We start from the raw sequence: 25,951 nt of genomic DNA, 5'->3' as shown, positions 1-25,951 counted from the left end.
AGATCAGTAGTACTCTGTGCATCCCTTTTCCCTGTGGGCATTATGGGGCCAGTGCTGGAGCCAGTGCACGCTCCCAGCTGTAATTCTGGAGGCTGGCAGGGTAGGAAACATGTAAAGTGGCCAGTGAGCTGCCCAGTGAAGGAGGTCTAGCACCTTCCACCCACTGCTGTGTGATCATGGGTGTCTAGAGCAGCAGGTGGTGTGCGTAGGAAGCTGCGGTTCCCCTTCGGTGGGGCAGTGGTCTGCTGCTGACCATACACAACAGCTCCTCTCTACTACACGGGTGGGGTTTGGGTACTCACACTATCCAAGGTGTCTTGTACCTCCATGTACTGTTAGCTTTTCTTCTTTATTAGTTTTCTTAAAAAAGGGAACTTTGGTTGCCACACCATCAACTTTTCATGTGGCTTCAGTGTTTCCTGGTGGCGTAGTTGGCTGCAATTCTTGATTCATGGGATGGTTAGTTTTATATTCAAATCAGTTGATGAGATTTAAAGCTAAATTTGAAAATAGTTTTTGAACCCTAATCAAATCATGTGTTTTTATAATGAGGACCTGAAATTCTTTTAAATAGGTAACAGAAGTGAGCAATAATGGCTTTGCTTTGTGGGGCAGATGCAGTTCAGGAGTACAGTTAAGCTGATGTCCTGGCTGAGTAGAGTCGTGCCAGTTCTGCAGCCTCCCTTGTTGTGGCAGTAGCTCTTACCGACCTCCTGGTGAGCTGGCTCAAGTAACCAAACCAAAGCACCTTCCTCAGCACAAACAGCTTTTGCTGCCATAGCTCCTCGAGCTGGCTTGCCTTGAGCTGAGCTTCAGCATGAAGGGGTGGTTAAGACCTCCCCTAAGGGTTGGTTTAGCTGTGTCTTCCTGGCACACCTTCAATGGGAAGGGAAGGAAGGATAAGTGACAGATATTTTCATTTAGATGCTTTGTAACTGTATTTTCTGATGTTGCATGTCTGAGAGTTTTGCTTCAAAACCTGTCTGTTGAAAAAGGTGGGTTTCTTTTAGAGCTGAAGTGAGCCTCCATAGGTCACAGGAGAAACTAGCGATGCACAATGCAAAAGCACAACTGCAGTGCAGTACAGATTTCCCTTGCTCTCAGAGTATTTCAGCGTTTTATTTTTTTTCTTTGTAAAACATGCGTCCACATATGAACTGAAGAACCTTTTCAGCCATGTGCCTTTTAAGATCATTAGCATCCCTGAAGGGTTTTTTGAGTATGCAACACTTCAGCTTTGGAAGGAAGGCAATGCACAAGTCTATATTTGAGGCCAGAAAAAACCTAATGCTTTACATTATCTTCAGATTGTTTCTGGAAGAAGGTGGTTCTGAGCTGCTTGGCAGAGGAAGGTGGCCCTGTGGTCTTCTAACATTTGGAATATCCATGATAAATGTGCTGACTAGCAACAGTTCATATGTACTCTAGGGGCTGAAGTTTGGTTTTAATCCTCTATCACAAGCCAGTTTAGATCCTTGAAGAATAATGTAATGCAATAGGACAGTTTGCAAACAAGTTCTAATAAAATGAAAGTCAAACATACTTAAATAAAAGATCACTACACAAATGCAGGTGGAATTGTGTTCATAAATAACAAGGCAAGTTCCTAGCAAGGCAAAGATGTGAATAGGGGATCATTTTCTCACTCATGGCTTAAAAGCTCTGGTTTTGCTGCATACAGTTGTATAAAGAACCCTACCTGTAATTACAGATGTGTCTTACTCTGCAGAATATGAATTAGATACGTAAAAGGTAGGATTCAGGTCATCAAATTGCAGCAGAATTGTCAAATTCATTGTTTTTCATATGCACTGTTAGCCCTTGCTTACTCACTGTGTGCAGTCTGTTAGCTTCCTCTCTGCACTGATCTTGGTGGGGGGGGCGGACAGGGGGCAGGAAAGACAAGAAGAGCACTTGAAAAGACAAAGGATAATGAAATTGAGAGAAACCTCAAGACCTCAGGCTGGTAACAGGGTGCATGAAGCGACTTTGAACTCCATTCTGAAACTTAAGAGGGCCCCAACTTAAGCTTTATTAAATATCCGTCAGTGAGATCAATGCATCTGTAATACATTGCTGAGTAGGTTTGTGCAGCTTGCAGTCCCTCTAAAGCAGTCTGTGTAATTATGCTTTTAGCTGTTCATTTCTTCTGGTAGATAATGTGGAGGAATAAAGCAAGGTGATTGTGTTAATAGTTTATTTATGAAGCTTTGCAATTGGCTTTTGAAAATAGTTATGTGCTTTTTCCTACATTAAAAAAGTATAACTCAGAGCCAAGACTTCTGTGAAATGAAGGTACATAATAGCTCTTACTTCCATTCTTGTTTTGTCAGACACTAATACATGCTTCCTTAAGCTTGCACAGCAGCGTGTTTTACGTTTTTCTTGGTCCTGGCTTTTCATACATCTTATCGATGTAATGGAATCTGTTATTATATTGTACATATGAAATACATTTTGTATTAATATTTAATACTGTACTCAAGGAAAAGGGGAAGCTGCTATAGCTCTTGATTATACTCTGGATTTCAAAAAACTCTGTCTTGTTGCTGTGACTAGCAGGTGATGTGGGTTGAGCTGGAAGGTTTCCCTAGGAAGGACTGCCTTGGGTCTGCAACCTGGGCGAGCTGGGGCTGGAGCCATCACTGAGCTGTGGTGCTTCTCTAGGTACTCGGTGCTTGCTCCAACTCCATGGAGTTTATTTCAGAATTCAGACCCAGAAACTGGGAACAGCTGGAAAGAATCATGGCAGCGGGGCGGGGGGGGGGAAAGGAGAAGTGGTAAATAGACTGAGAATGTTTCCTGATTCCAAGTTGTCTTGGGTTGTAATTGATTAACAAAGTTGTTTAATGCATTTCCAGAAGGAGTAGTCATACCCGTAAGAGGAACACATGCTGGTGTTCACAGGACAAACGAGACAGCCCTGTCTGCCTCTCGGGGGAAAACATGACAGATAATAATTAAAATCCAAAACTTGGCTGTTTTCCAGCAGCGGGACAAACAGACTTGTGTGACGTTCTTCTTGGAGTGTGGTGGCAGGTGATCCCCTCTATTTCATGCTTTGGAGGCTGGTGGCCTCTTGGTCATTGCCACCACAGGGAACCATTCCTGGTCTCCTCCTGCCTTAGCACAGATCCCACCTGACCTCTCCCCAGTGAGCACCTGCAGCTCGAGCTCCCTTGTCAGCTGGGAACTGCTTTCTTCCTAATCCCAACACGGTGTCGCTGGCACCCTCCTCTTCTGAGCGCTGATATCTGGCAGTGTTCCGGAAAGTGCTTCGTCAGTTATTTAAATCCTGTCTGTATTGTGCTGGATTTACTATGAGGAAATCAGAGCTCTTTCTCTTTTAAGGATGACTTCTAAGTGACAAAATCACAGTGCTAAGCATCCGTCAAATTATGTAGTGAATGCTAGGCAAGTAAGAAATGGATGAATCCTCATAAATCCCAAGAGAATCTTACAAATGGAGTGGGTTTTTCTTTTGCTTGGTGGATGTAATAATTTCTTCTCCCTGTCTAACCCTGAGGTAGTGTAGTCTGGTTGAGACCTTTTGAAGAGGGAGGTGAATTATGTTGCAAGGGTATTTATCTTCTTAAGCTAAACCTCTTGGAACTAGATTGGGTATGAGCATACTGTGTCGGGGTGGCAGAGGTATATATCACCTCTATGTACAGGATGATGATCTAATTATGTCACTTTTGGTCTCAGAAATATTATTACTGCAGTTGTTTGCTGGATTCTTCTTTTGGTCTCCCAAATCTGCACAGTAACCCTGGACTACTAAAGATTATTCAATTTTGCAACAATGTACTTTTATTTGTCTATATTATGCCTGTTGATATTAGTGCAGGAAATCAGATTATTATAATTATTAAGCTACTGCATTGGTCAGTCACTACTGTGCCTTTTAATTGTCTGGTTATTTGCCAGTGACAGATAAAGAGCAAACAAGTGGCTGGTAGCCTAATGATATGCAATATGAGAGAGATTTTAGGCCACTTAAATTAGCATTAGATCTTTCGGTACTGTTTTCTTTAATTTTCTGTTAGGTTTTGAAGGATGTGAAAGTGTGCATGTATATACCAGAAGTGCTGTTGTAACCAGGCAGATGTTGTTGTGGAGACAGCATCTTCCACAAAAAGTAATTTGAAAGGGAACTAGTAAGAACTGATTGTGCAATGTTAAATTTATAAAGCAATGTAAACAAAACATACCAATCACTTTGATTAACTGAGATGTTCGAAGAAGGCAGCACTTGACAGAACTAGGAGTGTTTGCATTTGCAGATAAATTTCTAAGGACTTTGCATCAAGAAAAGTTAATAAGAATTTAACTTTTGTTTAGTTTTTAAAATTACATTTCTGTGTTGCCTAACCTTTCTGTTTTCCCTTGTCTCGTGTGAAACATTTCTCACCAACTTAAATCTTGTAAATTTTATACTGGAAAGAGAACACAATTGTTAGTGTTTTGATATTTTTTTCTTTTTTTTTTTTTTTTATGTTTTCTTTTTAAATACATTTTAAGGGGGGGGACAGTTTTGATAGGTTTAGAAAGATTCTTCTTTGGTTTTGTCTGTTGATCATCTGTCTTTAGTTAATGTCTTTTATGGAATCAGATGTTTATCTTTGAAATACCACATAGAGCTTAGAATCCATCTAAAGTATCTCAGGGCCAAAGAGCTGTCAGAGTCTCTCTTCTGAGGCAGGTTGCTTTCTCTTTACTGCTTAACTTCACTCAGGCTGTGAAATTTATGCACAGGAGTGTCTTTTCCAGTGCTGTCTTGTTTAAGAATCGGGAGCTAAACCTGGTTTTAGATTTCAGGGATTAGCACTGAACTGCTATGAGGTGCTTTAATTGCTCCGAGGCTGGACACAGGAGGGCTGTCAGAGGTACAGCTGCCCCTTGCCATGCTGGCAAGCTGCTTTGGTTCCTTCTGACTGCTGCTCTGGCATCCTGCATGCTTTGGCTGCATCTCTGCTGAGGCTGTCCACAGACTTACAGTGTCGCAGCAATGTGTAGCACATACCAGCGTGTCTGTAGGTGGTTTTACTGACTGCTGACTGCTATAGTGGTTTTCTGATGTCGTTGCTGGTGGCAGTGTAACCCATTGAATTAGCTAACAAGATGCGTTGTCTTATCCTGGGCCATCCTGTATGTATAGCAATGATTGAAGGAAAAAAAAAAACAAACCAAAAAACCAACAAACCAACACATACAAATACAATATTAAAACAGAGGGCAGATCAAGAGCAGATTGCCTGTTGCTCTGCTTAGCAGGTGCAGTGTTAGGTCTGGCTAGGTTCCTGTTTTATATTTTACTTTGGAGGGCCTAAATTATGAACACAAGTGGATTTGCTTTCACGTCTCATTTTTTGTTTCAAAGGGATGCTTTCACGTTTGTGTCATTTGTAAAACTGAATCATGACAAGGATTTGGAATGTGGTAAATGCTTATGTTTCGCAAAACAAGAAGCTCTGTTCTAAATAGTAATTAACAGTTGTCCTAAATTTTGCTTTTTATTATACTGCTTGTGAAGTACTTCTTTGTATAAATAGTATTATTATAGCTGGTTTTTTTTAACTTGAAAAGACAAGTAAGGTTCTTCAGCCCTTCTTGTTTTATGGGAGTATTTAACATGGATGCTTGTGGACTTTTGCATAGTGTTACACAAACCATCTCCTTGGTTTCTTCTGACTGCTGCAAGTTAGTAGGGGTGGGAGGAGAGCTGAGTTTTGTAAAATGGTTTTGGAACCAGGTGGTAAAATGCGCTGCAACTTCTCAGGATGAGCAGAGATGGCATGATGTGAAAAGGAATGGCAGATGTGGTCTTGAACTAGCTGTTCCTCAGGCTTGCCACTTTTAAATGCTTCGGGCCCCTTTTTCTGTGATTACTATTACACTGCTTTGCAAAGTATTAGGGGAGAAGGGAGGGTTATCCTTAAAACATTCTTCACATGTGCTGATTTGACTGAGCTTCATTGTGTCTCTCTAATTTTCATTCCAGTGAAAGCTGGTGGGATGCGGATTGTGCAGAAACACCCGCACAGTTCTGATGCCAAAGAAGAAAAAGATAAGGATGACCAAGACTGGGAAACCAGCAGGTGAGCGCTTTGGTTTGGTGCATGTGCTACAGTGAATTTCCATGACCTTGAACCTTGTCACCATTTTGTCAAAACAAAAACATTTTGGTTTTGTATCATAAAATTGATTTAAAGCAGTAGCAAGTTACATGGTCTTTCAAGAGAATTGGGGAATTTGGGAATTTTTACCTTGTTGAGCATCCTTTAAATGATCCTGCCAGGTAAGCGAAGGTTACAGAAAAAAGTACAGTTAAAGTAAAACATCAGCTTTCCTAAAATCTGTGAACAATATTTCAGACTGTGCAGAAATACAGAGACTAGGCATATTTGGACGCAAGCATTAGGCTGTCAATCTGTATGAAAGTGTTCTTGCTGTGGGTTGGATGATTCCTTCTACCCTTTGGCCCTTACTCCTTTTCTCTGTAAGGTATTTGACAATGTGGTGCTTTTTAAAAAACAAGTAAAAAATAAATGGCATTAATATCTGCTTTTATTTTAGGTGTTAGTGTTGGAGGATACCAAGCAGTGTTAGTGATGGAGGATACCAAGACAGACAGCAGTTACCTCACAGTTTTAACTAGATTTATCTGGTGACTGCTGTACAGAATTGAAAGCAGGGAGCTTCAATGGACTGTTGCTGTATTTCCGTTCGTACAAAGGCACCTGGTTTTGTGCTGCTTTTTCTTGTAACTAAGACTATATTTACCCAAGATCTTCATGTACTGGTTTACTGCATGGGTTTGTCCTTGCTATTTGCTCAAGGTAAAAAAAAAAAACAGAGACATTCTTGTGCTTCGAGAAGTAGACTGACTTATATGTTTATTTTGCATGTATACCAATGGTAATAAATAAGCATTGTGACAATGTCTGTATAAGTAAAACCAACCATGTCTATTTACTAACTCACAACTTGAAAGGAAACACCTTCATGAGAAGGGAAAAATAATTTTAATTAATATATTCAACTGAAAGGCAGGAAGGTGAACTTTATGTCATTTCTTCATTAACTGAGTTGGTCACCTTGTGTTTCTGTTCAGTGGCACAGAACAGATTCTGTACAGCAATAAGTTTTGTCTAAAGGAAGGAATTGTATCTTATGGTTAATTTAAACTGTGCTTGGGGATACATCCTTTTATTTGAGGTGTGTTTGTGTTGAGTTGACTTTGGCTGGATGCCAGGTGCTCACCAAGCTGCTCTGTCACTCACTCCCCTCCTCAGCAGGACAGGGTGAGGAGAAAATAGAATAGAAAAAACTTGTGGGTCAAGATGAAGGCAGTTTAATAAAGCGAAAGCAAAGGCTATGTATGGAAGCAATGGAAAACAAAAGACTTATTCTCTATCTCCCATCGGTAGGCGATGTCCAGTATGTGTAGTGGTTGGTTCAGAAGACAAACATCGTAATAACAAATGCTCTTCTCCTCCTCCCTCTTTAGCTTTTCTTGCTGATCAGGTGTTATGTGGAATGGGATATCCTTTTGGTCAGTTTGGGTTAGCTGTCCTGGCTATATTCCCTCCCAGGATCTTGCCTATTGCCGGCTTACTGGTGAGGGGGGAATGTTGGAGAGACAGCCTTGATGCTGTGCGAGCACTGCTCAGCAGTAGCCTAAAGGCTGGTGTGTTACCCGCACCTTTCTAGCTACTAATACAAAGGACAGCATTGTGAGGGGTGCTGTGGGGAAAATAAATGTCACCTCAGCCGGACCCAGTGTAGTGTTATATACCTATTTATTCTTACATTTCCTTGGCATGCCAACCTCATTGCGAGGGAATCTCATTAGGATTAGTGAGAGGACTTCTTGTTCACAGATCTAAACCTCTGTTACAGTATAGCTATCTGCCTTATAAAGAATTCTTCAAATACGATCTTAATTCCTCCATGCCTCTCACTCAAACAGCATAGGGAAAAGTTAATTTTTAACCTTGGTATTTGTGGCTGTGTCTGCTTTAGCAGGTGCTGTGGCACAATAGAAGCAGATTGGTGGGGGAAAGCAGGCGGTGCCGAGTACTTCATGTTCACATAGGATGTTTTGGAGATTATTTAGTCTGGTCTTCAGGAGTGAAGGTCCAATCTCCTTGGACTGTCTGTTCCAGTTTAGTGTTATCTTCAGAGAGTCCAGGTCAGGTGCACTGAGACTAGTCGACAAAGCAAAACAAAGCCTGTCCAACAGAAGGATCGGGAGGGGGAGTGGACTCCTGAACCTAAGATGCTAACAGATATGCACTGTATATTAATATTGTAAAGCAGGTCTGTGAGCAACTTGTGCTATTTAAAGGCAAAGGAGAAAGTTTTTTAATGACCTCTAGAGCTACGGTGTTAGCTGGGGAATAGTTGGCTGTTGCACCTCATAAAATGCACTCCCTCAGCCACCTGATCAGTTTATTTTCAAAATATGCACTCAGAGTGTGCTCTTCACCTTGATTTTCTTGTAGAAGATAGATACATTATTGGTCTGTATTAGGCACTTGTGTATTCACTTGTTCTCTATATATTAATACAAAAAGCATTGATCTGCACTTCTTATTTCTTTGATTTAATCCTTTTGAGAAAGAAAGCATCAGAATTGGCATAAGGAGCATAGTTAGATGGGAACCAGCGTGAATTATAAAACAAAACTGTGAGTTGGTTTGCAAGTCTGAGACAAGTTGTTTTCCTGGTAGAACTGGAAAACCTTTGTTTCTGTGAGGGAGAAGGTTTGATGTGCGGTTGTAGGCTCCTGTGGGAATACTTGTACAGCTCCGGTGGCTGTACAAGCTATAGATGTGAGCAAGAAGTTATTTAGCCATAGAGAGAATAGGCAAACTCCACAGGCCATAGTACTTGAAGTTGTTGTTGTTTGTCAAAATTAAATTATGTTTGCAGCATGTCAGCCGCTTTTGTGCAGGAAGGTGCAGTCCCCTGGAGTTTTTCTGTCTGCTCCTGGTGATTCACAGTGCCCTTCTGAAACACTTGGATTTCTGATGCCTATGGAGGGAGGTTTTTCAGGAGATGGGAACACGTTTATCAGGAGGGGGAGAAGAGACCATTAACCTTCCGTTCTGCTTCCTGTGTTACCAATATATATGTACTTTCTGGTCTTTGCTAGCTAATATTTTGTGTCCCTTTGGTAAGGAGATGCAAAGACATCTGTGTTTTTAACTTTCTAGTCTGATGGTTTTAGGCTTTGCCATTTTAAGGTAGTATCATCGATATGATGCAATCTCCACTCCTTATTGCATTTGAAGACAGAAGAAGCAAACAGCCCTTCAGGCAACCCGTACTGGGTGATACAGGCAGCTGACAGTGATGTGGGACAAAATAACAAAACAGAGAAGAGTAATTTGTGTGTGTGTGTGAAGAAGGAGGCTAGGATGATTGAGTGATTATTTTAATCTCATTGCAGGCTTCGATTGGCACAGATTAGTGAAATTGGGAGTAAATTGAGGCAGAAGATTTTGAGCTTTCTCAGAGTTCCTTGGGAGAGCCGAGAGCACAGGTCCTCCCCACAATGGCACAGATCTGAGCAGCTGCTCAACAAGAAGGCTTTCAGCTGGAGTTCATAGAAGTATTTGTGGCTTTGGAGACAGCTGACGTTGTTTTTGCAGCATGCTTGCAGAAAAAGACACTGGGTCAGTGTTTCTAGTCTTACCGTAAACAAAGCTGATACAGGTAAACACCCCTGCAGTAGCTAACTGTGATAAAGGTGACTTTAACATTCACCAGGTATATTTTCTTTGATATTTCTTTTCTCAGTTGTTTAGCAACCTGCAATCTAGTTACTGTAATTTACTCTGCAAAGCATTTTGTTTAGTTATGTTTCCTAAAATAAAATTGTTGTGACAGCATACCATTTTATGAAATGGTAGGCTGAGTTGTCATAATGGTGATCTGTGACCCCTCGAAACAGTATGTGGTAAGATGATGTTATACAAATTTAAACTTTTCCTGCAAGGCAGTTCTTGGTCTTAAGCTGTATTGGAAATACTTTTATAAGTCTGGTGTAAATATAGTTTTACTTAAAGAGGAATGACTGGATATGATTATATGGAGAAGACTCAATGAAAGAAGGGAGGGGTTTCCAAAATAATTTGGTTTAGGTGAACTAAAAAAAATATGTATGGCATCCAAAGCCAGTGGCACCACTGCGGTCAAGATGGCAGTGGTAAACTTTACTGTGAGGTGCGCTCCTAGGCCCACATGTTCTTCAAGACAACAGTCATTTTGATCAACCTAGTTGGAGATAGGATACAGTCTGGATGAACTTCTGGTCTGTTACTGATTTTTTTAATGTTTCTGTAATTGCTTAACACTTGAGTTGGTTTGGGTATTGGATATGGTTGCAGTTTTGGTTGATTGACAGTCATACTGATTGCTGCTGGAAGTGCTTTTTTCTGTTATGTTAGATGAAGGTGAAACATAGACGAAGGGTTATGAATAGAAACCATAGTTTTCCAGGGCTGTATATTGTCAGAGAAAATATTTGGAATAAGTAGGCTACCCATAGTCCTGGGCTTATTAGAAGCCCATTAATGCATGTTTAACTGAGATCCGTGATATCATGCGCACTCCTGTGCCAGCATCTGACTCTAGCCATAATAAATACTCCTGAAAGACAGATAATTTGAAGTGAGAGCTGCTTGTTCAGTTTTGCGCAAAAGCTTTATTAATTGTCACTCTGGGACCTCAAGAAGAAACTATAATTTTATGTCAGCATCTGGATTTTAAGGAAAATATTTAAAGCAAATATCTGTCTCATTTTGTCTTTTAACAAACGGTAAACTGCAGAAGCTTTCATGTCTAAAAGAGTCTTTCCTTGTTATATTTCTGAAACAAAGTGGGTAATTACAGTGATTTAATTCCTGAATATGAATGCAGTAGAGTGGTTTTTTAGTATACATATGTAAATTATGTGTTTTGTAACTTAAGCTTACCTGGGGATTGTGAATCCAGCATTATGTCTGACTTTCCCATTGGCTCCAGAAAGAATAAATTATTCAGCCTGAATTCTAATTCAGTTAAGGATGTGGATTTTGGCCTTAGCTATATTCATTGGTAAAAGGGAAAAAAAAAAAAAAAAAGAGGATAATTTAGAATTTGGTGACTCAAAACCACAGTCCTCCTAATGAAGCATATGGGTGTCTGCACGTCAAAGAGCCAGTCTTGGTACTTAGTTACATAGTGAGAGAGGAGTTGTTGAAGGCCCCTGTTCTCCTTCAGGTATCTCTGTGTTATTTGTTAAGTCTGAATATATTAGTTCAGATGCATCTGCTTTTTTTCTTCTAGAAGTGCGATGGAAGTCTCAAAAATTTAGGCTGCAGGTATATCCTTCAACTCAAAGTATATTTGTTTTTCCTTTCCCTTGCTTTGTTCTGTTGTGACTGACAAGAAATAACAGGCATTGTTATTTCCATTTTTCATTTGCCACCGAAGGTTCTGCTGTCATTGAAGTACATTTAATATTTGCCTTGTAATGACCCTAATGTTGTCCAAACTTCTGACAGAATTTAAAAAATAGGAAGTAGATTATACAGCTAAGCCATTAGAGCAGGCTCGTATGTTTGTTTACACCCTAAATATGGAAATGCTTGAAGCTCTTTCTACTCCTTGATTTTACCCTGTTGTTTTGGTTGTTTAGCTGGGGCAGAAACTGTACAGTCAAAGTCCTGACCCTTTCACTCGGGAAGAGCTGCCCTTCAGCACAGCTAAGGCTTGGGAAATGACGTTTGCTGTTCAGCTTGCTTGCACACAAGTCCTGTAGGAGGTAGTTTCCGTCATGGATGGTGTTTCAGTCAGGTTAATTCTAATGTTGTCTGTTGTAGAGTCAACAGGTGCTTGTCAGAGGGAAATCTTGAAAGTTCTAAGAATGGGAAAAAGAAAGCGAGATACTTCACAGTTTGTTGAACATGGACGCCAAACCGCTGTGAACAGGTAGCATTGTATTTCCATAAATACTCAGAGTGAGCGTTTCTCCCATGTAGTTTGCCAACATAAAGTTGGAAAAAGACCTCTTTACTCTGTTCATGCATCTGCAAAACCAAATTATTGGAAAAGCAAGGTGGCATTGGCTCAGCATGATGAATATTTAAGGTTGAAAGACAGAGATAGGTTGGGACACATAGACTGCTACATCTTGTGCTTAAGTTTTGGAGAGGAAATATGCAACTTCGATGGGTAGAGGATTCACTGAGTCTCCCTTTCTGGCAGCATAGCCACTTGAGTGTTGGCTTAAAAGGTCCCTTGGCCTATTGTGTCAGTGGAGGAAGCTCTGAAGTGAGCTGGTGCTATGTACAAGCATCCGTCATCAGCATCCAGATCCTCCTCTTTGACAGATTTCACATTTCTTCCACCACTTTTCACCTTTTTTTCCCCTCTTTTTGGGGCCCAATTCTGTTAAGTCTGTGAACTGATGTGGCTTTACACAAAGATTTTGTTCACAGACATGTATATTGCTGTTTTATGATTGACCATCTAAAAACCTAAAACTTGATTAAATGTATGGATATAATGGATATGACTCTTGAGGGGTTTTATTCATGTCTTTGTCCTTCAAGCTGTCATTACTCAGAGGTGGAGCTTTAGAGACAGTTGGCCTTAGAGGATGAAATGTCTGAAGGGAAAAAGCAATCCAGGTGTGAACACCACACTTGCAGCCGCTTCTGGGAAAGGTGCTGACTGCAGCAAACATTGGGCATCATCCCACTGCTATTCCAGAGTTCGGTGTGACTATAACTTTTGCTTTACTTGCTTAAATATTCCAAGGGCTAAAAGTTAATTCTGCTGGTAAAAAAGCTATAAAAAAAAGAATTGCAGCTACAGTTTTGTAATATTATTAGGCAGAATGCAGAACATAGCTCAGTGAGGGAAATAGCTTCCTACCTTCACCATAACATCTTTATTTTCCAAAAAGATTTGATGTGCCAGTTTTCCTTTTTTCTCCTTCCTCCTCATCTTTATTATTTTGGACTTAAATTCACTTCACAGTTAAGGGAATAGCTTGTTAATAGTGTCATGCTCTTCTCCTTTGCATACATGACATTGCCTTCAATGCATTTTCCCACCTCATTCATCTTTTGTCTTAATCTTTTGCGTAGAGTTTTTATGATTAGCAGATGCTCAAGGCTACTAAAGTTTATGTATGCATAATTTGTTTAATTATAAAACCTAAACCTGATATTAGCAATTTTCATGTGAGTTTTCAGGATAATACCTTCTGCAGATTTGCTACTGGAGAAGTAGCAAAGTAATTGCTATGACCTGTATTGAACCGTATCAAATGCATATACGTTTATAGATTTAACTATAAATATGGAGAATAGAATATGTAATACTGATTTTTAAATGCAGAACTACTGTAAGGCAAGAAAAGAGACTGTGAATGTCTCCATTTAAGAAGTGAAAATATCTGTGAATGTAGGGAGTGGAGAAAAATATAGACAAGATTATGAATGAAGCATTTTTATACAGAAAGATGTGAGTCTTCTGAGAGACTGTTTCATGCTTCCAGTATTTCTTGATGATTGAAGCAGTAAGTTGATAAATCCATCAGTGTAAGTGCTAGTTATGACATTATATGGATAGCTCTTTTCATATTCCTGAAGTACTGTGTGCATGTGTGAAAGAACTAAAAAAGATCTGATACTTCCCTCCCTCAAAGTGAATAGAAGATACACCATGCAGCTCAGTGAGAGCCGAGTTTAGTCCCAAAGAAACATATGCTGTCTTAAGAAATTAGCTGGAAAGCTGAGTTGAATTGTCAGCCAAGCTGGTGTAAGAAAAAGATTTTAAAAGAATAAAAGTCTATAATTTGTATTCTGTGTGATGAGGGAAGTGAGAAAAGCTTAGTCATATGTGAGAGGAAAATGGATGGGAAGTAGTATCTTGTGAGTGGTTTTCAATGTCTGTATGGAAGAATAAAGTATCTTAAGCTAGTAGCTTGAGTAATGGCCTTTTGCTTTGTGCTTTTCTCTTGGTGTCTTTCTGAAGTATTGGAATGCATGGAATGAAGATCACAATGCCAGTTTGTATTGAAACAGATATTACATGGGCATAGAATCACAGAATGGTTAGGGTTGGAAAGGACCTGAAGATCATCTAGTTCCAGCCCCCCTGCCAAGGACAGGGGCACCTCATACTAGACCATGTCGCCCAAGGCTCTGTCCAGCCTGGTCTTGAACGCTGCCAGGGATGGAGCATTCACAACTTCGTTGGGCAACCCATTCCAGTGCCTCACCACCCTCACTGTAAAGAAAAACTAACTTGAACTTCCCCTGTTTAAGTTTGAACCCATTACCGCTTGTCCTTCACAGTCCCTGATGAAGACTCCCTCTCTGGCATCCTTGTAGGCCCCCTTCAGATACTGGAAGGCTGCTGTGAAGTCTCCACTCTTCTCCAGGCTGAACAGCGCCAACTTTCATTATAAAGCACAAAAATTTCCAACCCCCAGCATACAGTCAAATCCTTTTCATTATACCATCTAAGATCAAACCTCTATTACTTGTTAAACAACACTGACAGCATTTCTAAAGCTAAAGGTATGAATTTCTACTAGAAAAAGCTGCCAGAGGACCAGATGCTACTTGTTTATTTAGAATCAAAAACCTATGTTTGAAGTAAAGTCACCATGAGCTGAAAATGAGTAGGAGGTGTGTGAGATTGACACCATGTGTGCTAAGGAGGGGGATCTAGTTTCTCAAGTAGCACCTTCCTCTCCCTTAAGTTTCCTCTGCCTTAGCTGCATCAGGCACTGAACTTTGAAGCATTTAATATTAAAATAAACTTTAGAATTATCATTTGTTAACTGTCACTAGACCAAACAGACCAAACAGGAGGGAATTTCACTTGGCTGTTCCCAGGACACTGGTACTAGAAGCAGGAGATATATGGGAGATTATTAAGGACAACACTGGAAACATTTGTTGTATTAGCATTCAATTTTTATCTAGTCTGCTGTAGCAGTTGATAGAGCTGTTCATTGCAGCATCTTACTTGATGAGAAAGCATTTGCTGCAGTAGGCTTGCTGCCTTCTGATTTTATTATAACATTTCAGTGATTGAATCTTGGTCACAGGCATTTGTTAAATAGCAATTAATAAAAAATATTTTAGCAACATTCACACAAATCTTAGTACTGATGAGTTTCCGTTTCTCTGGGATTCATTCCTTAGAATATATATAACATGGTGAGCCTGGGACTGTTAGTGTGTTCAAAGAGGAGCTGGCTTTGTTGCTGTGGGGGTACAACCAAAATGCTTCATTCTTTTCCCTGACGATCTTGAAATGTAACTTTTTTCCCTTCCCCACCCCCCCCCCGGTTGTTATATCCATAATTAAATACTCAGCTGGCTCTTAATTATGGAGAGATCCATGTCATGCTTCATCTAGCACCCCATACTGTGGTATTGAATGAGACAGTCCGAGTCCTGGTGTGTTTGGTGTCTTTGCAGCATGGGCACTCTGCCTGCCTTGAGTCTCAAGGCATGCACTCAGACTGAGTTCCTGTTGCTTGCCGTGGGATTCTGCCTGGGGTGGCAGGTAGCATAAAGCTTGCAGATGATGATGTGCTGAGGGTGTGACTGGGTTCTGTGTCTTCTCAAATTATAAATTTCACTCTGGGGAAAATGACAAATACAGGGCACTGCATTTAAGACAGATGGGTTTGTTTGTACTTTGCAATACTGAATGTTTGTCATCGCTTCCCAAATCCTACTCTAAAGCTGCCTTCTTGATATAAAAAAAAAAAAAAAGAAAAAAAAAAAGAAAAAGCAGAGCTCCAGGCATTGGAAGAGCAAGGCTATTTTTTGCTAGAACAGCTTAAGTTGTAGTGTCCCTTGTTGATAGTGTTTGGAACTACTGAAGGTCCTCAAAATAATTCAGTAAGCACAATTTCATTACTGAGTGTATGCATCCTTGTATACATTAAGCACTGATAATGATCTTGATTGTCCTCCAGTCCTGACAGTTGCTCTCCTGAAACTGCAACCTCATGTTAGTATTTAGAACATTAGTATTTAGAAACTGTGTTCACAGTTTGGTAGTTGTTAGGATGATCAAGAGTACTTTGCATGACTTATGAAAGCTGCCATTGCTAGATTAATTTTAATATTTTATTTTTGCATCCAACATATTAGCATATTTGATAATATGCACGATGTTATTGTTGCTAATAACCAACTTATTTGCATGCAGTAGTTTAGACTTTTGACTTTGTGGGACGCTCATTAATTGACCAGTTAATGCACGATCCCATTTGGCTTTTTTGTTAAAATGTTGCTTTTGTATTGGAGGTGATGGAATGAAATTACAGTAAACTGAACTGGGTATTTTTACACTTGTGTGATTCTTCTTTTATTTCTGGGATGACACTAACTTGTGATCCTAGAGGAAAAGTGTATGTAGCCATGTGTATGCTGTTTTATATCAACAGCGACACTAATAACATTACTACAAATTCTTCTACATAGGGCTGTTTAGAAGGCTATTGACTAAATGGAATTTAGCATTCTTATTTATTGCTTTGAAAACTGCTGTAGAATTAATTTCCTGGTTTCAGGCATTGCACAATTCTGTTTCTGCTGGTGCATTTGAAAGATTTTATTCTTGCTTGAATTTACAAGGGGGAGAAAATGCCAGAACCTCAAAAGCTTCTATGGAACAGAGCTTCGTGTTCTGCTGTTTTCTCCAAACATAGGCATTCTGGCTGATAACACTGGCTGTTCTCATTCCTTCCCTGTATTGGGATGGTTTTGATGACTTCTAGATGGCTTTGAAGTTAATACTATATTTTTCCTTCGTATCCTATAAGCAAGCACAATTGCAGAAAATTTGCAGTCCTGCTGATAATGTATTACTTATTCCTGCTGCTGCCCTTTGGAGGGTCTCCCTTTATGATACCTTGTTTCCCAGTCTTCATGTTCTTACTTCGTGCTGTGTCTTACCCTTGAAATTATTTCTGTACTAGTGATTGCCAGTTGTCCTCTTCCTGATGTATTTACCTAAAATCAACCTTTGTTTTCTGAAGGAGTTCTAATGTTGAGAGACCTCCGAGTATGTGTTCCTCCTTCTGTGCAGAGCTGACTAACAGCTTACCTGGTTCTGATGATCAGGACTTGGCTCTTTTATATTTTCTGTGCCAGATTAGAGTAGGGGGGAGAGAGAAGTTTTTAGGAGCTGCATATTTCTAACAGAAATAGATATGTGATAGTCATAAATGTTTTAAAGTAGTTTCTGATCCTCAAGAGTGTCTCCTGCTGTATCCCATGATAACTCAGTTTAATGAGGGGTGTTGTTGGCATTTTTTGGAAATCTGTGCATACCAAGTAGGCTAGAAGATATTTTTTATTATTGCTTTGATAATTCTTTCAGGTTTTAATGCCTTTTACTGGGAAGAGGAAATTTGCCAAGTTAATGCACACAGTTTTCTTGTGCCAATAGGAAGAGGAAAGGGAAGATAACTGCTTGCAGTTAATGCACCAGATTTTGTCTTCCTCTGCAGCGTTTTTATAAATTTATGTAGGTTTATTAGCTAATGGCTTTTTAAGATGCTGTATAGATCATACTTCTCCCTGCCTGTTGCCATGTCTTCTAAAACAATAAAGAACTATTAATATAATGAATGAAAGGGGGAATTATAACCTCATTATAATCTCTTCCTTCCTCTTCTGTTTTAAGGAGTATGAATGGCTATGCAGGGCCAGCACAAAGCTCTTGTCTATCCTTGCCTGCCTGTGCAGCACTCCCTGGCAGATGGTACTTCAGAACAGTGTACAAGGACCAGTGTAGAACAAGCCTGATGAACATTCCAAGCATCTAGCAATCCAAATTACTGCTTAGAAATTTCCCAATCATATTAGCCGTTGGACCTAGTTCCTATTTCTCTTGCCCTCTTTTGATCATACATACATACATTTCTCACTTTGATAATCGTCTTTCTGTTGGTGGTAGCACCACAGTTTGAGTAGCCTGTGCTGCAGAAAGTGTTTGCTTTTTGCTTGCCTGGGAACTTTTTCCTGTGCCCTTCAAGTCTTACATACTAAGAGATAGTGAATAACTGTATTTGGTTTAACTTCTCTCTACTGTATATTTTTCCTGGCGTTCTCTTTTCTCTCTTTGTTTTTTTTTGTGGTGGGATAACTTGAATTGCAGTGCGGAAGGTAAAAGTACACTGCAGACTTACACACTGGCATAGTTGTATTTTTCTGCTTTTTTCCCTTCTCTTAATTGTTCTCATTTTCCAGTTGACTTTTTAACTGCCTTTAGGGTATTAAGCTGCTGATTTCAAAAATCTTTTCGCGGTGATTCCAACATTTGGTTTTGAGTGTAATAACTGTTCTAGAGCCCATCATTAGGTATGTACAGTTAGGATTGGTTTTCCCAGTGTGTATATTCTGCATTCATCAAGGTGTCATCTTTCACTTTATTGTTCCATCATTCCTCTGAGATCCCTTGTAACTGTATACATTCAGGGTTTTTTCAACCTGAATAATTCACTAACATTAGCATATATTGTCATCCCACTATTTAGATCTCTTTTTGAGATTCCTGCAGGATTCCACTCTTAACCTCCATCATTATATTTGATTTATCCCTGTGCTTTATTTCTAGTTTCTGATCCTTGAGAGTGTCTTCTGCCATATCCCATGGTAACTTGGTTTATTTAATGAGAAGCTTTGTTTGCATTTTTTTGAATTTTGCACATCCCAAATAGACTGAAAGGTTTTTCTTCCTACAGTCATTCATTCAGATTTTAATAACAGTTGCATCAACATATATAAACTCTGTTTTGGGATAACTTTACAGTAACTTTACATTGAGAACCCACTCATTTTTTCTCTAGAAAATCCTGAACTAAAGTTTTCTGACGTTGTTACATTCACTAGGTGGCATGGAAAAATATGCAAACAAGAGTTAAGTAATAGATTCGTATGTGAATCTAATTCAGCATTCACATTGCTGAAACAAATTAACTGTTTGCCTGTTAATATTTTCCAAGTTATTTCTTCGAATATATTTAAATGAGAAACCTTGACAAATAAATAGCTTTTGTATTAATTTGTTTTTATTTGAACTTAATTATGTTACTACAGAATGAAGATTACCCAATATGGCAAAGTGTACAAAAAACCTAACAGCAAAATTTCTATCAGAAGTCATCTCAGATTTTAACAGCCTTTATAATGATGCTTGCTAATATTTGAGTTGTTGAATCTTTGCAGTTTGTTTAGTCTGCCATAATTTCAGTGAGTGTTTACTGCTATGAGATTCCGTAGCCCATTTCACCTTTCAGTACAGGAGGAAGTGTTGGGCCAAGCCTCTGGGCAAATATTCATGCATTAGGATTTGAATGAATAAACAAAATCTATATTTACAGAAGTGGTAGACTTAGGACTTCATATATGTAAACAGTGAAAGTATTGTTTGTTGCTAGTGACCTTAAGGAAGTAAACAGTAAAATCTTCAAGTTTGCAGGTGATACAGAGCTGTTTTGCTTTGTTAAATGCCCTACCAATGATGAAGAGCTCCAGAAAGACAGCACTAAACTTTACAAGAGGTAGTGTTGGATTACAAAAGCCACTAGAAAATTCATGGAAAATAGTTTTTGTTGAGTGCTACTAAATACAAGGACATAGCCTCTGGCTTGGGAAGTTCCCAAGTAGCAGGTTTCTGCAGAGCATCTCGGGAGCACTCTTCTGCATGATTTGTCCTCATCTACCCCATAGCACTGTTCAATGCTGCCTGCTGAGAGTCAGCAAAGTGAGTATGTGGTCTAACACTGTATGGCTAATTGTAGACTGACTTAACGTTAAGAGCAGTTACCATTTCAATAGAGACATATGTGTGCTGGGAGGAGACATTGATCTCATGAAAGATTTATGCATTGTAACTGAGTAAGAGAAGTACTTGGGAATGTGGCTTCTTGGTGACCGTGGTGACATTAGTTGGTTACGGAGGCAATCGAGTAGTACTGCTGCAGTAGTTCGCAGAACATTTGTGGTTGATTTTTAAGGACCTGGAAAGTTGGAAGCCTACATCAGAGCACTTTCTAGGAAGGCATTTGAAAACTGAATCCTAAATTATTCTAGCAAATCACTGCTTTTCTTAACCGCATTGTAAGTAGCGTAAGTAGGCTAGGCTCTCAGCTGGTGTCAACAGGCCTGTCTCCGTAGCCTTAGATGAGGATCTGGCCTCTGTATCCTATGCCTGTTTAGTCTGTAGCATATCTGCAGGTAGCAAGTTCAGGAAACGACTCATGAGCAGTGTTATTCTCTGGATTTACTGCTGTTGCACATGATATTAATAATATCTTTAATCTTGCAAGATTCCCTAGGCAAAAAGGGCTAGAGAAAATGTAAATCTAATTGCTCAGACATAACCCTGATACTGTTTACAGTACCTCAGGAAATTTCTCCTGGTTAGATTCTGAGAATTAGTCCAGGGGGGGGAGAATTCAAGACACGCATATATGGTTGGGGGGGGTTGTTTGGCCTTTTTTAAGATTTGATTGCCAAGGAGTGCTTTCAGGAGTTTAGTTTTGGCATAGCAGTGTATGAGTTAGCACCTTAACTCTCCTAGGCTTTGCTTAGGTTTGTGTCCATTATCTTTAATATGTGGCATAAATTGGATATGATTATTTCTATCCTAGTTTCTTCAGACTTACAGTCATGGCCATGAATACAGACTGAGCTTTTCTAGCAGATACAGGAAAAGAATGAAAAGCAAAGAGAGAAGAGCCTTGATTTATATATTTTACAGTTTGATTTCCTATTTCTTAAGATGGAGATGAGAGTTGCAGTGTTAGTTGATGAGTCATGATCTGCCAAGATCAGTTTGACTAGAACAAGGGAGGGGGAAGGGGAAACACCTAAAAACATGTTTAGCTTTCGAAATATGAAAGAAAAAGGAAATGTAAGACTTGTCTGGAAAAAAGAATTTTATCTCAAACTTGGCAGAGAAATGCCTTCATTTTCCCAGTTGAAAATTGAGAAGACAACCTGGTAAATATAGTTGAAAAATTTAAGTGCCACATGTTAGTCTAACTAGCAGAGTCTAGTGAGACTAGTCAGTCTTTGGGTAGATGCCAAGACATGGATAGTTTTGATGTAAAAGTTTAATTTGGTTCTGCACATCCATCACTTACTTTCACTTCCCTAAAGTAAACTGTTTGAAGAGATGAAATGCCGCTGTATGGGAAATAGCCTGAAAAATCTTTATGCAGAGTAGTGTTGCTTTAATTCAGTGTGTAGTACTTGATGTTCATGACTTTTCATACTTGGTAATGAGCTTCTCTTCACCCCCTACCTCCTGCAGTCAAGGTGTGATAATTTTCATTTAGGATATAAGTCTGTGGTCCATCTGCTGCTAGGCATCTTGAAATAATTTGGAAGTGATGTTGTTTTAGAGACAGCATCCTGGAATAATCCACATTTGGTAGAAGTAGTATTGGCAACATAAACATTAAATTCCTTAATAGTCCTTGTAAGCTGGTAATTACAGACAATCCTGAAACGATCAGAACTGACATCTGTCACGTGCCCACACAGTAGTTGGGACCAGAGACACCTCTTCAGCAGTATTAAAAAGTGACTCTCTTTAAGTTAGAGCAACAGCAGCATTTCCTGATGCAAGAAGAGTCTTCTGGAAACATGCGGCCTCTTGTGTCCTTCTATTTAGTAGCCCTCAACCAACTATTCTCCATGAATTTCCGGTGGCTTTTGTAATCCAAAACTTCTTTTTGCAGAGTTTAGTGATGTCTTTCTGGACATTGGTAGGGCATTTAACTAAGGGGGTGTCAGCCAGGCTGGTGAGTGCTGAGGGTTGGTGCTTGGGCTGTGGATGGTACTGTGTTCTGGGAACAAGATCACAACCACCTGGCTCAAAGTGCAAACCTGATCTGAAGCTGCTGGATAGGTCTGAGTTAGGGAAGACCCCTCTGCTAACTTCAGTCCTTGTGCTATCCTGGTTCAAGCTCTCCCCTGAAAGGGGTGCATTATAACCGTGTATTATAATCCTCCATTATTTTGTTTTTTCTAATCTCCGCCAGTCTTGACCAGTCCAGGAGGTGATGGCTAAGGGAGGGAGAGGCAAAACTGGTGGCTACTATTGCAACATAAAGGTAAACCTGACAGAGTAGTGAGCCTTATTTTTGTTAATCCATGTGGAATTCACTTCTTTTTTACGTAACACTTGATAGGTTTTCAGGGGGGAAGATTACTCTTATTGTTCTCTTAAATCAAAGCCTCTTAAGGAAGATAGAGCGTTGTCAAAAGCAAGATATCTTTTGATCTGGCCTTAAACTGGGAATCAGCTACCATGATAAAAGCCTTTGCAGGGAATCCAACAAGTTCTTTAGTCAAAAAATACTAGTGGTGCCTCTATGCTAGCCATACACTCTTCAGGTGAAAAATACTGCAAGTGTTCAGCCTGGAGAAGAGAAGGCTGCGTGGAGACCTCATAGCAGCCTTCCAGTATCTGAAGGGGGCCTACAAGGATGCCAGAGAGGGAGTCTTCATGAGGGACTGTAGCAACAGGTCAAGGGGTAATATGTTCAAACTTAAACAGAGGAAGTTCAGGTTAGATATAAGGAGGAAGTTCTTTACAGTGAGGGTGGTGAAGCGCTGGAATGGGTTGCCCAAGGATGTTGTGAATGCTCCATCCCTGGCAGTGTTCAAGGCCAGGTTGGATGGAGTCTTGGGCGACATGGTTTAGTGTGTGGTGTCCCTGCCCTTGGCCAGGGGGGTTGGAACTAGATGATCTTCAGGTCCTTTCCAACCCTAACTATTCTATGATTCTATGAAGTGGCAGGAGCAGTTGCTAGAGAAGATGCTCAGCCCCACAGCACCCCAGCAGGAATGAGTGCATGCTGTCATCAAAGCAGGCAAGGCAGTGAGCCAGGGCTAGAGCCCTTCTGGGGAGAGGGGTCATTGAGTTGGGGTGGGGGACAAGGCTGGGCACAGATACACCAGTGGTAAAATGACATGAAAGAGTAGTTTAAGAAAGCAAAAGTCAAGCCATTCCTGTCTACTAGGGCACCTTAGCACTGAAAAGGGGGAGATTTAGTTTAGATACGAGGAAGAATTGTTTTACAATGAGGGTAGCAAGACACTGGAACAGGTTGCTCAGAGAAGTTGTGGATGCCTCATCCTTGGTGGAGTTCAAAATCAGGCTGGACAGATCTTTGAGCAACCCGATCAAACCAATGTTAAAGATGTCCCTCTCTGCCCATGACAGGGTTGGGCTAGATGGTCTTTAAAGGGCCCTTCTAACCTGAGGCATTCTGTGGTTCTATGTCTACAGATAGAACTTAAATTATTTTCTATTTTGTGGGGTGAAATTTCAGACCACTGGATGGATTGTAACTGTATTTTTTTAAAGTCCAAGCAAAAAAAAAAGAATGTTTGGCTGAAGCACCTTAGACCTAGAAAATTGATGTTATTGCAAGCAACAGCCTTGAAGGGTTTAAAAAGAAAGACTTTAAATAGCAATGTTTATAGTCTCATTTATGTATAAACTACCTTCCTCAAAAAAACGTGATAAAGTAGGAAGAAATTTCCTTATAATCAGATTTTGTATAGTTTGCTTTGTTGTGTGTCTGACACCTTTTCTTGGGACAAGATGATTGTAAAATGAGAGGGAGCACTGGCTGATAGTGAATTAAAAATATCAAATCTTCAAGGCTAGTTTTGCTGGCATTTCTTTGAATGTTTCTTTGGACTTGGACATGAGAAGACAGCTGCTCTTCAGTGTCCTCGGTTTCTGGTAGCTAAATATCAAGTGTCCTCACTGTGTTACTTTGGTTATTGTTCCTTGATCCTGGAGCCACTTTGTAGACCTCAATTGCAAAAGGGTAAGGACATGGATAGATGAAGAATCTGAGGATAAGCAGTGAAGTATAGTGGTACTATAGGGTAGTGTGCTTATTAATGTTTCTCAGAGAGTGTTGTCATCCTCATTTAACAGGCTAATGCAGAAGTTCTCTCTCCTGTTTTGTTTTTATACATTATTAGCTGCTACAGTAGTGAATTTGTGGAATCACAGGAAGAGGAGTAGGAGAGTGTCGCAAAAGCTGTATGCTTGGTGGAGGAGGTATTTTGAAAGAGAAGCGGTACGTGTTTTAGTTAAGTCAACACCTGTTCTTTCACCAAGGGACTGCCTGTCAGGTTTAATTCGAAATGAAACTAATTGTTAGTCTGACAGCTTGATGTGCTGGGAAATGCGATAAATACATAGGTACCAAAATTGTTTTCAGCTCTATTATCTCACTGTTGTTTGATTTAATGAGAAAGGAAGAGCTGAAACATGCATGTTTTTAGGAACAGCTGCCTATAAATTTTGCTTATGTAGAAATAATGCAAGTTTTTGTGCTCTTTTCATCAAATGCTTAAAAAAACTTGTTTCATAATCTTTGCTAATTAACATAGGCATAAAAATATTGCTAGTTCTGGCAACATGCTAGTATGTTTATCCCAATGTCTTTGGTCCTGTTAATATTTTCTTCCCTACTCTAGTGTATCTGGGACAGAGAACAATCCAAATTCCCTAAATAATCAAGATGTAGAACTAAAGCATTAATTTGCATTTTTGGTCATAAGAGATTTCATTAGAATCACTTGAACTTTAAAGAACTAATTGCAAGCTTATTTTACAGTTGGTATTAAAAGGGCAGCAAGGTCACTTTCTCTGATCAAAGCAAAGACTGAAAAGAACTGCTTGGCAACTGGCGTAGATAAACTTGGAACCAATTGTACGATTCATCAAAATTTTACTGTTATCACTTCAAACTACTGTAATAAGGCATTACCTTTTAGTCAGTCACAGAACACAGTCGGTTGTCTCCAGGATTTAAAGCAGCTTGCCAAACACTGCTGTGAGACTGGCTTTTAAATGGAAAAGACGATGGTTTCTCAGAAAGGTAAGACTTCAGGCACCAATCTCGATTAAGTGCTGTCATTGTAGGCAGCTGTCTTTGCTGCTGCCACCAGTTTCTTATCTTTGTTTTATTCCAGCAGTTGTTTAGATTTTCTGAAGAAGTGGCAAAACATTTATCAGCTCTTGCCTTGTGACAGCAGCCAAAACTGCACAACAGTACCGGAAAGATTTTTAGCAAAACTTTCAAGTTAAGATGACACTTAAATATACGCTGGCATTTGTTTCTTTCCTTAAGAACAGCTTTTCTCTCTCTCTCTTTGCAACCTCATGTCAGCTCTGCAGTGGTACTGGTTAGTGGCAGCAGGAAAATGTTCTGCTTCCTGAAGTTCCTTTTTGATCCTGCAACAAGAAGTAAATCAGCAGAATATCCCAACTGTAGAAATATCCAGGGACTAATGTCTCCAAGCAGTAATTTATTACAGCTAGATAATAAGAGGAAGTATTAAAGATCCTGAGGGGATGAATATCTTTCTAGGACAAAGAAGGGAGGTTCAGGGAGTAGGAGGAGGCTCTTGAAAGAAAATATCGTAATTGTCTGAAAAGATAATTGGAAGGTGGAGTTGTCTAAGTGTGTGAGAGAGAGACCCGAACTGCCCTAGATATGGTAGAAAGCTGAGTGAGAGGCCTGCTGAAGCTAATAGGGAACTAGGTAGAAAGGAAGAGAGGAAGAAGGAGATCAAAATCAAGATGTGAACTGGAATGGCAGAAGGAATTAAACTTGAGAAACAGAAGGGAGTGCAGAAAAGGATATTTGCTTCTAATGCTGCTGCTGCTTTATGGCCAGGAACCAGATACAAGATGCTAGCAGAATGTCCTTACCTCATGCCGTGCTGAGGATGACAGCTCATTACTGCTGTCGCTTACCTCTCTGTCTTATTCACTAATTTTCTCAGTGAATATAACAACCTACAAATCTTCATCAGTGTGATGGTCAGTATGATGCTGTGTGATGAAGTCTTTTTTCCTGTCTCGC

The 25,951-nt window shown here is 39.8% G+C and overlaps 1 protein-coding gene across 2 annotated transcripts in view; it reads left to right on the top strand.

Annotated features, from left to right (window-relative positions):
- The window catches only part of DAP (death associated protein), a 53,390-nt gene that overhangs the window by 885 nt on the left and 26,554 nt on the right, over positions 1-25,951 (top strand). The window contains exons 2-3 of one of the 2 annotated variants that reach the window (XM_030489227.1): positions 6,005-6,101; positions 11,877-11,985. In XM_030489227.1, the coding sequence (XP_030345087.1) occupies positions 6,053-6,101; positions 11,877-11,985 (158 nt within the window). In that variant the 5' untranslated portion in view covers positions 6,005-6,052. The remainder of the gene's footprint in view (positions 1-6,004; positions 6,102-11,876; positions 11,986-25,951) is intronic. The other variant, XM_030489235.1, reaches the window with a different exon arrangement.

Source organism: Strigops habroptila, chromosome 1 (genome assembly GCF_004027225.2).
Source record: "Strigops habroptila isolate Jane chromosome 1, bStrHab1.2.pri, whole genome shotgun sequence".
Lineage (NCBI taxonomy): Eukaryota > Metazoa > Chordata > Aves > Psittaciformes > Psittacidae > Strigops > Strigops habroptila.
The sequence above is the reverse complement of the archived record's forward strand: the minus strand, read 5'-3'. Positions and strand labels throughout refer to the sequence as shown.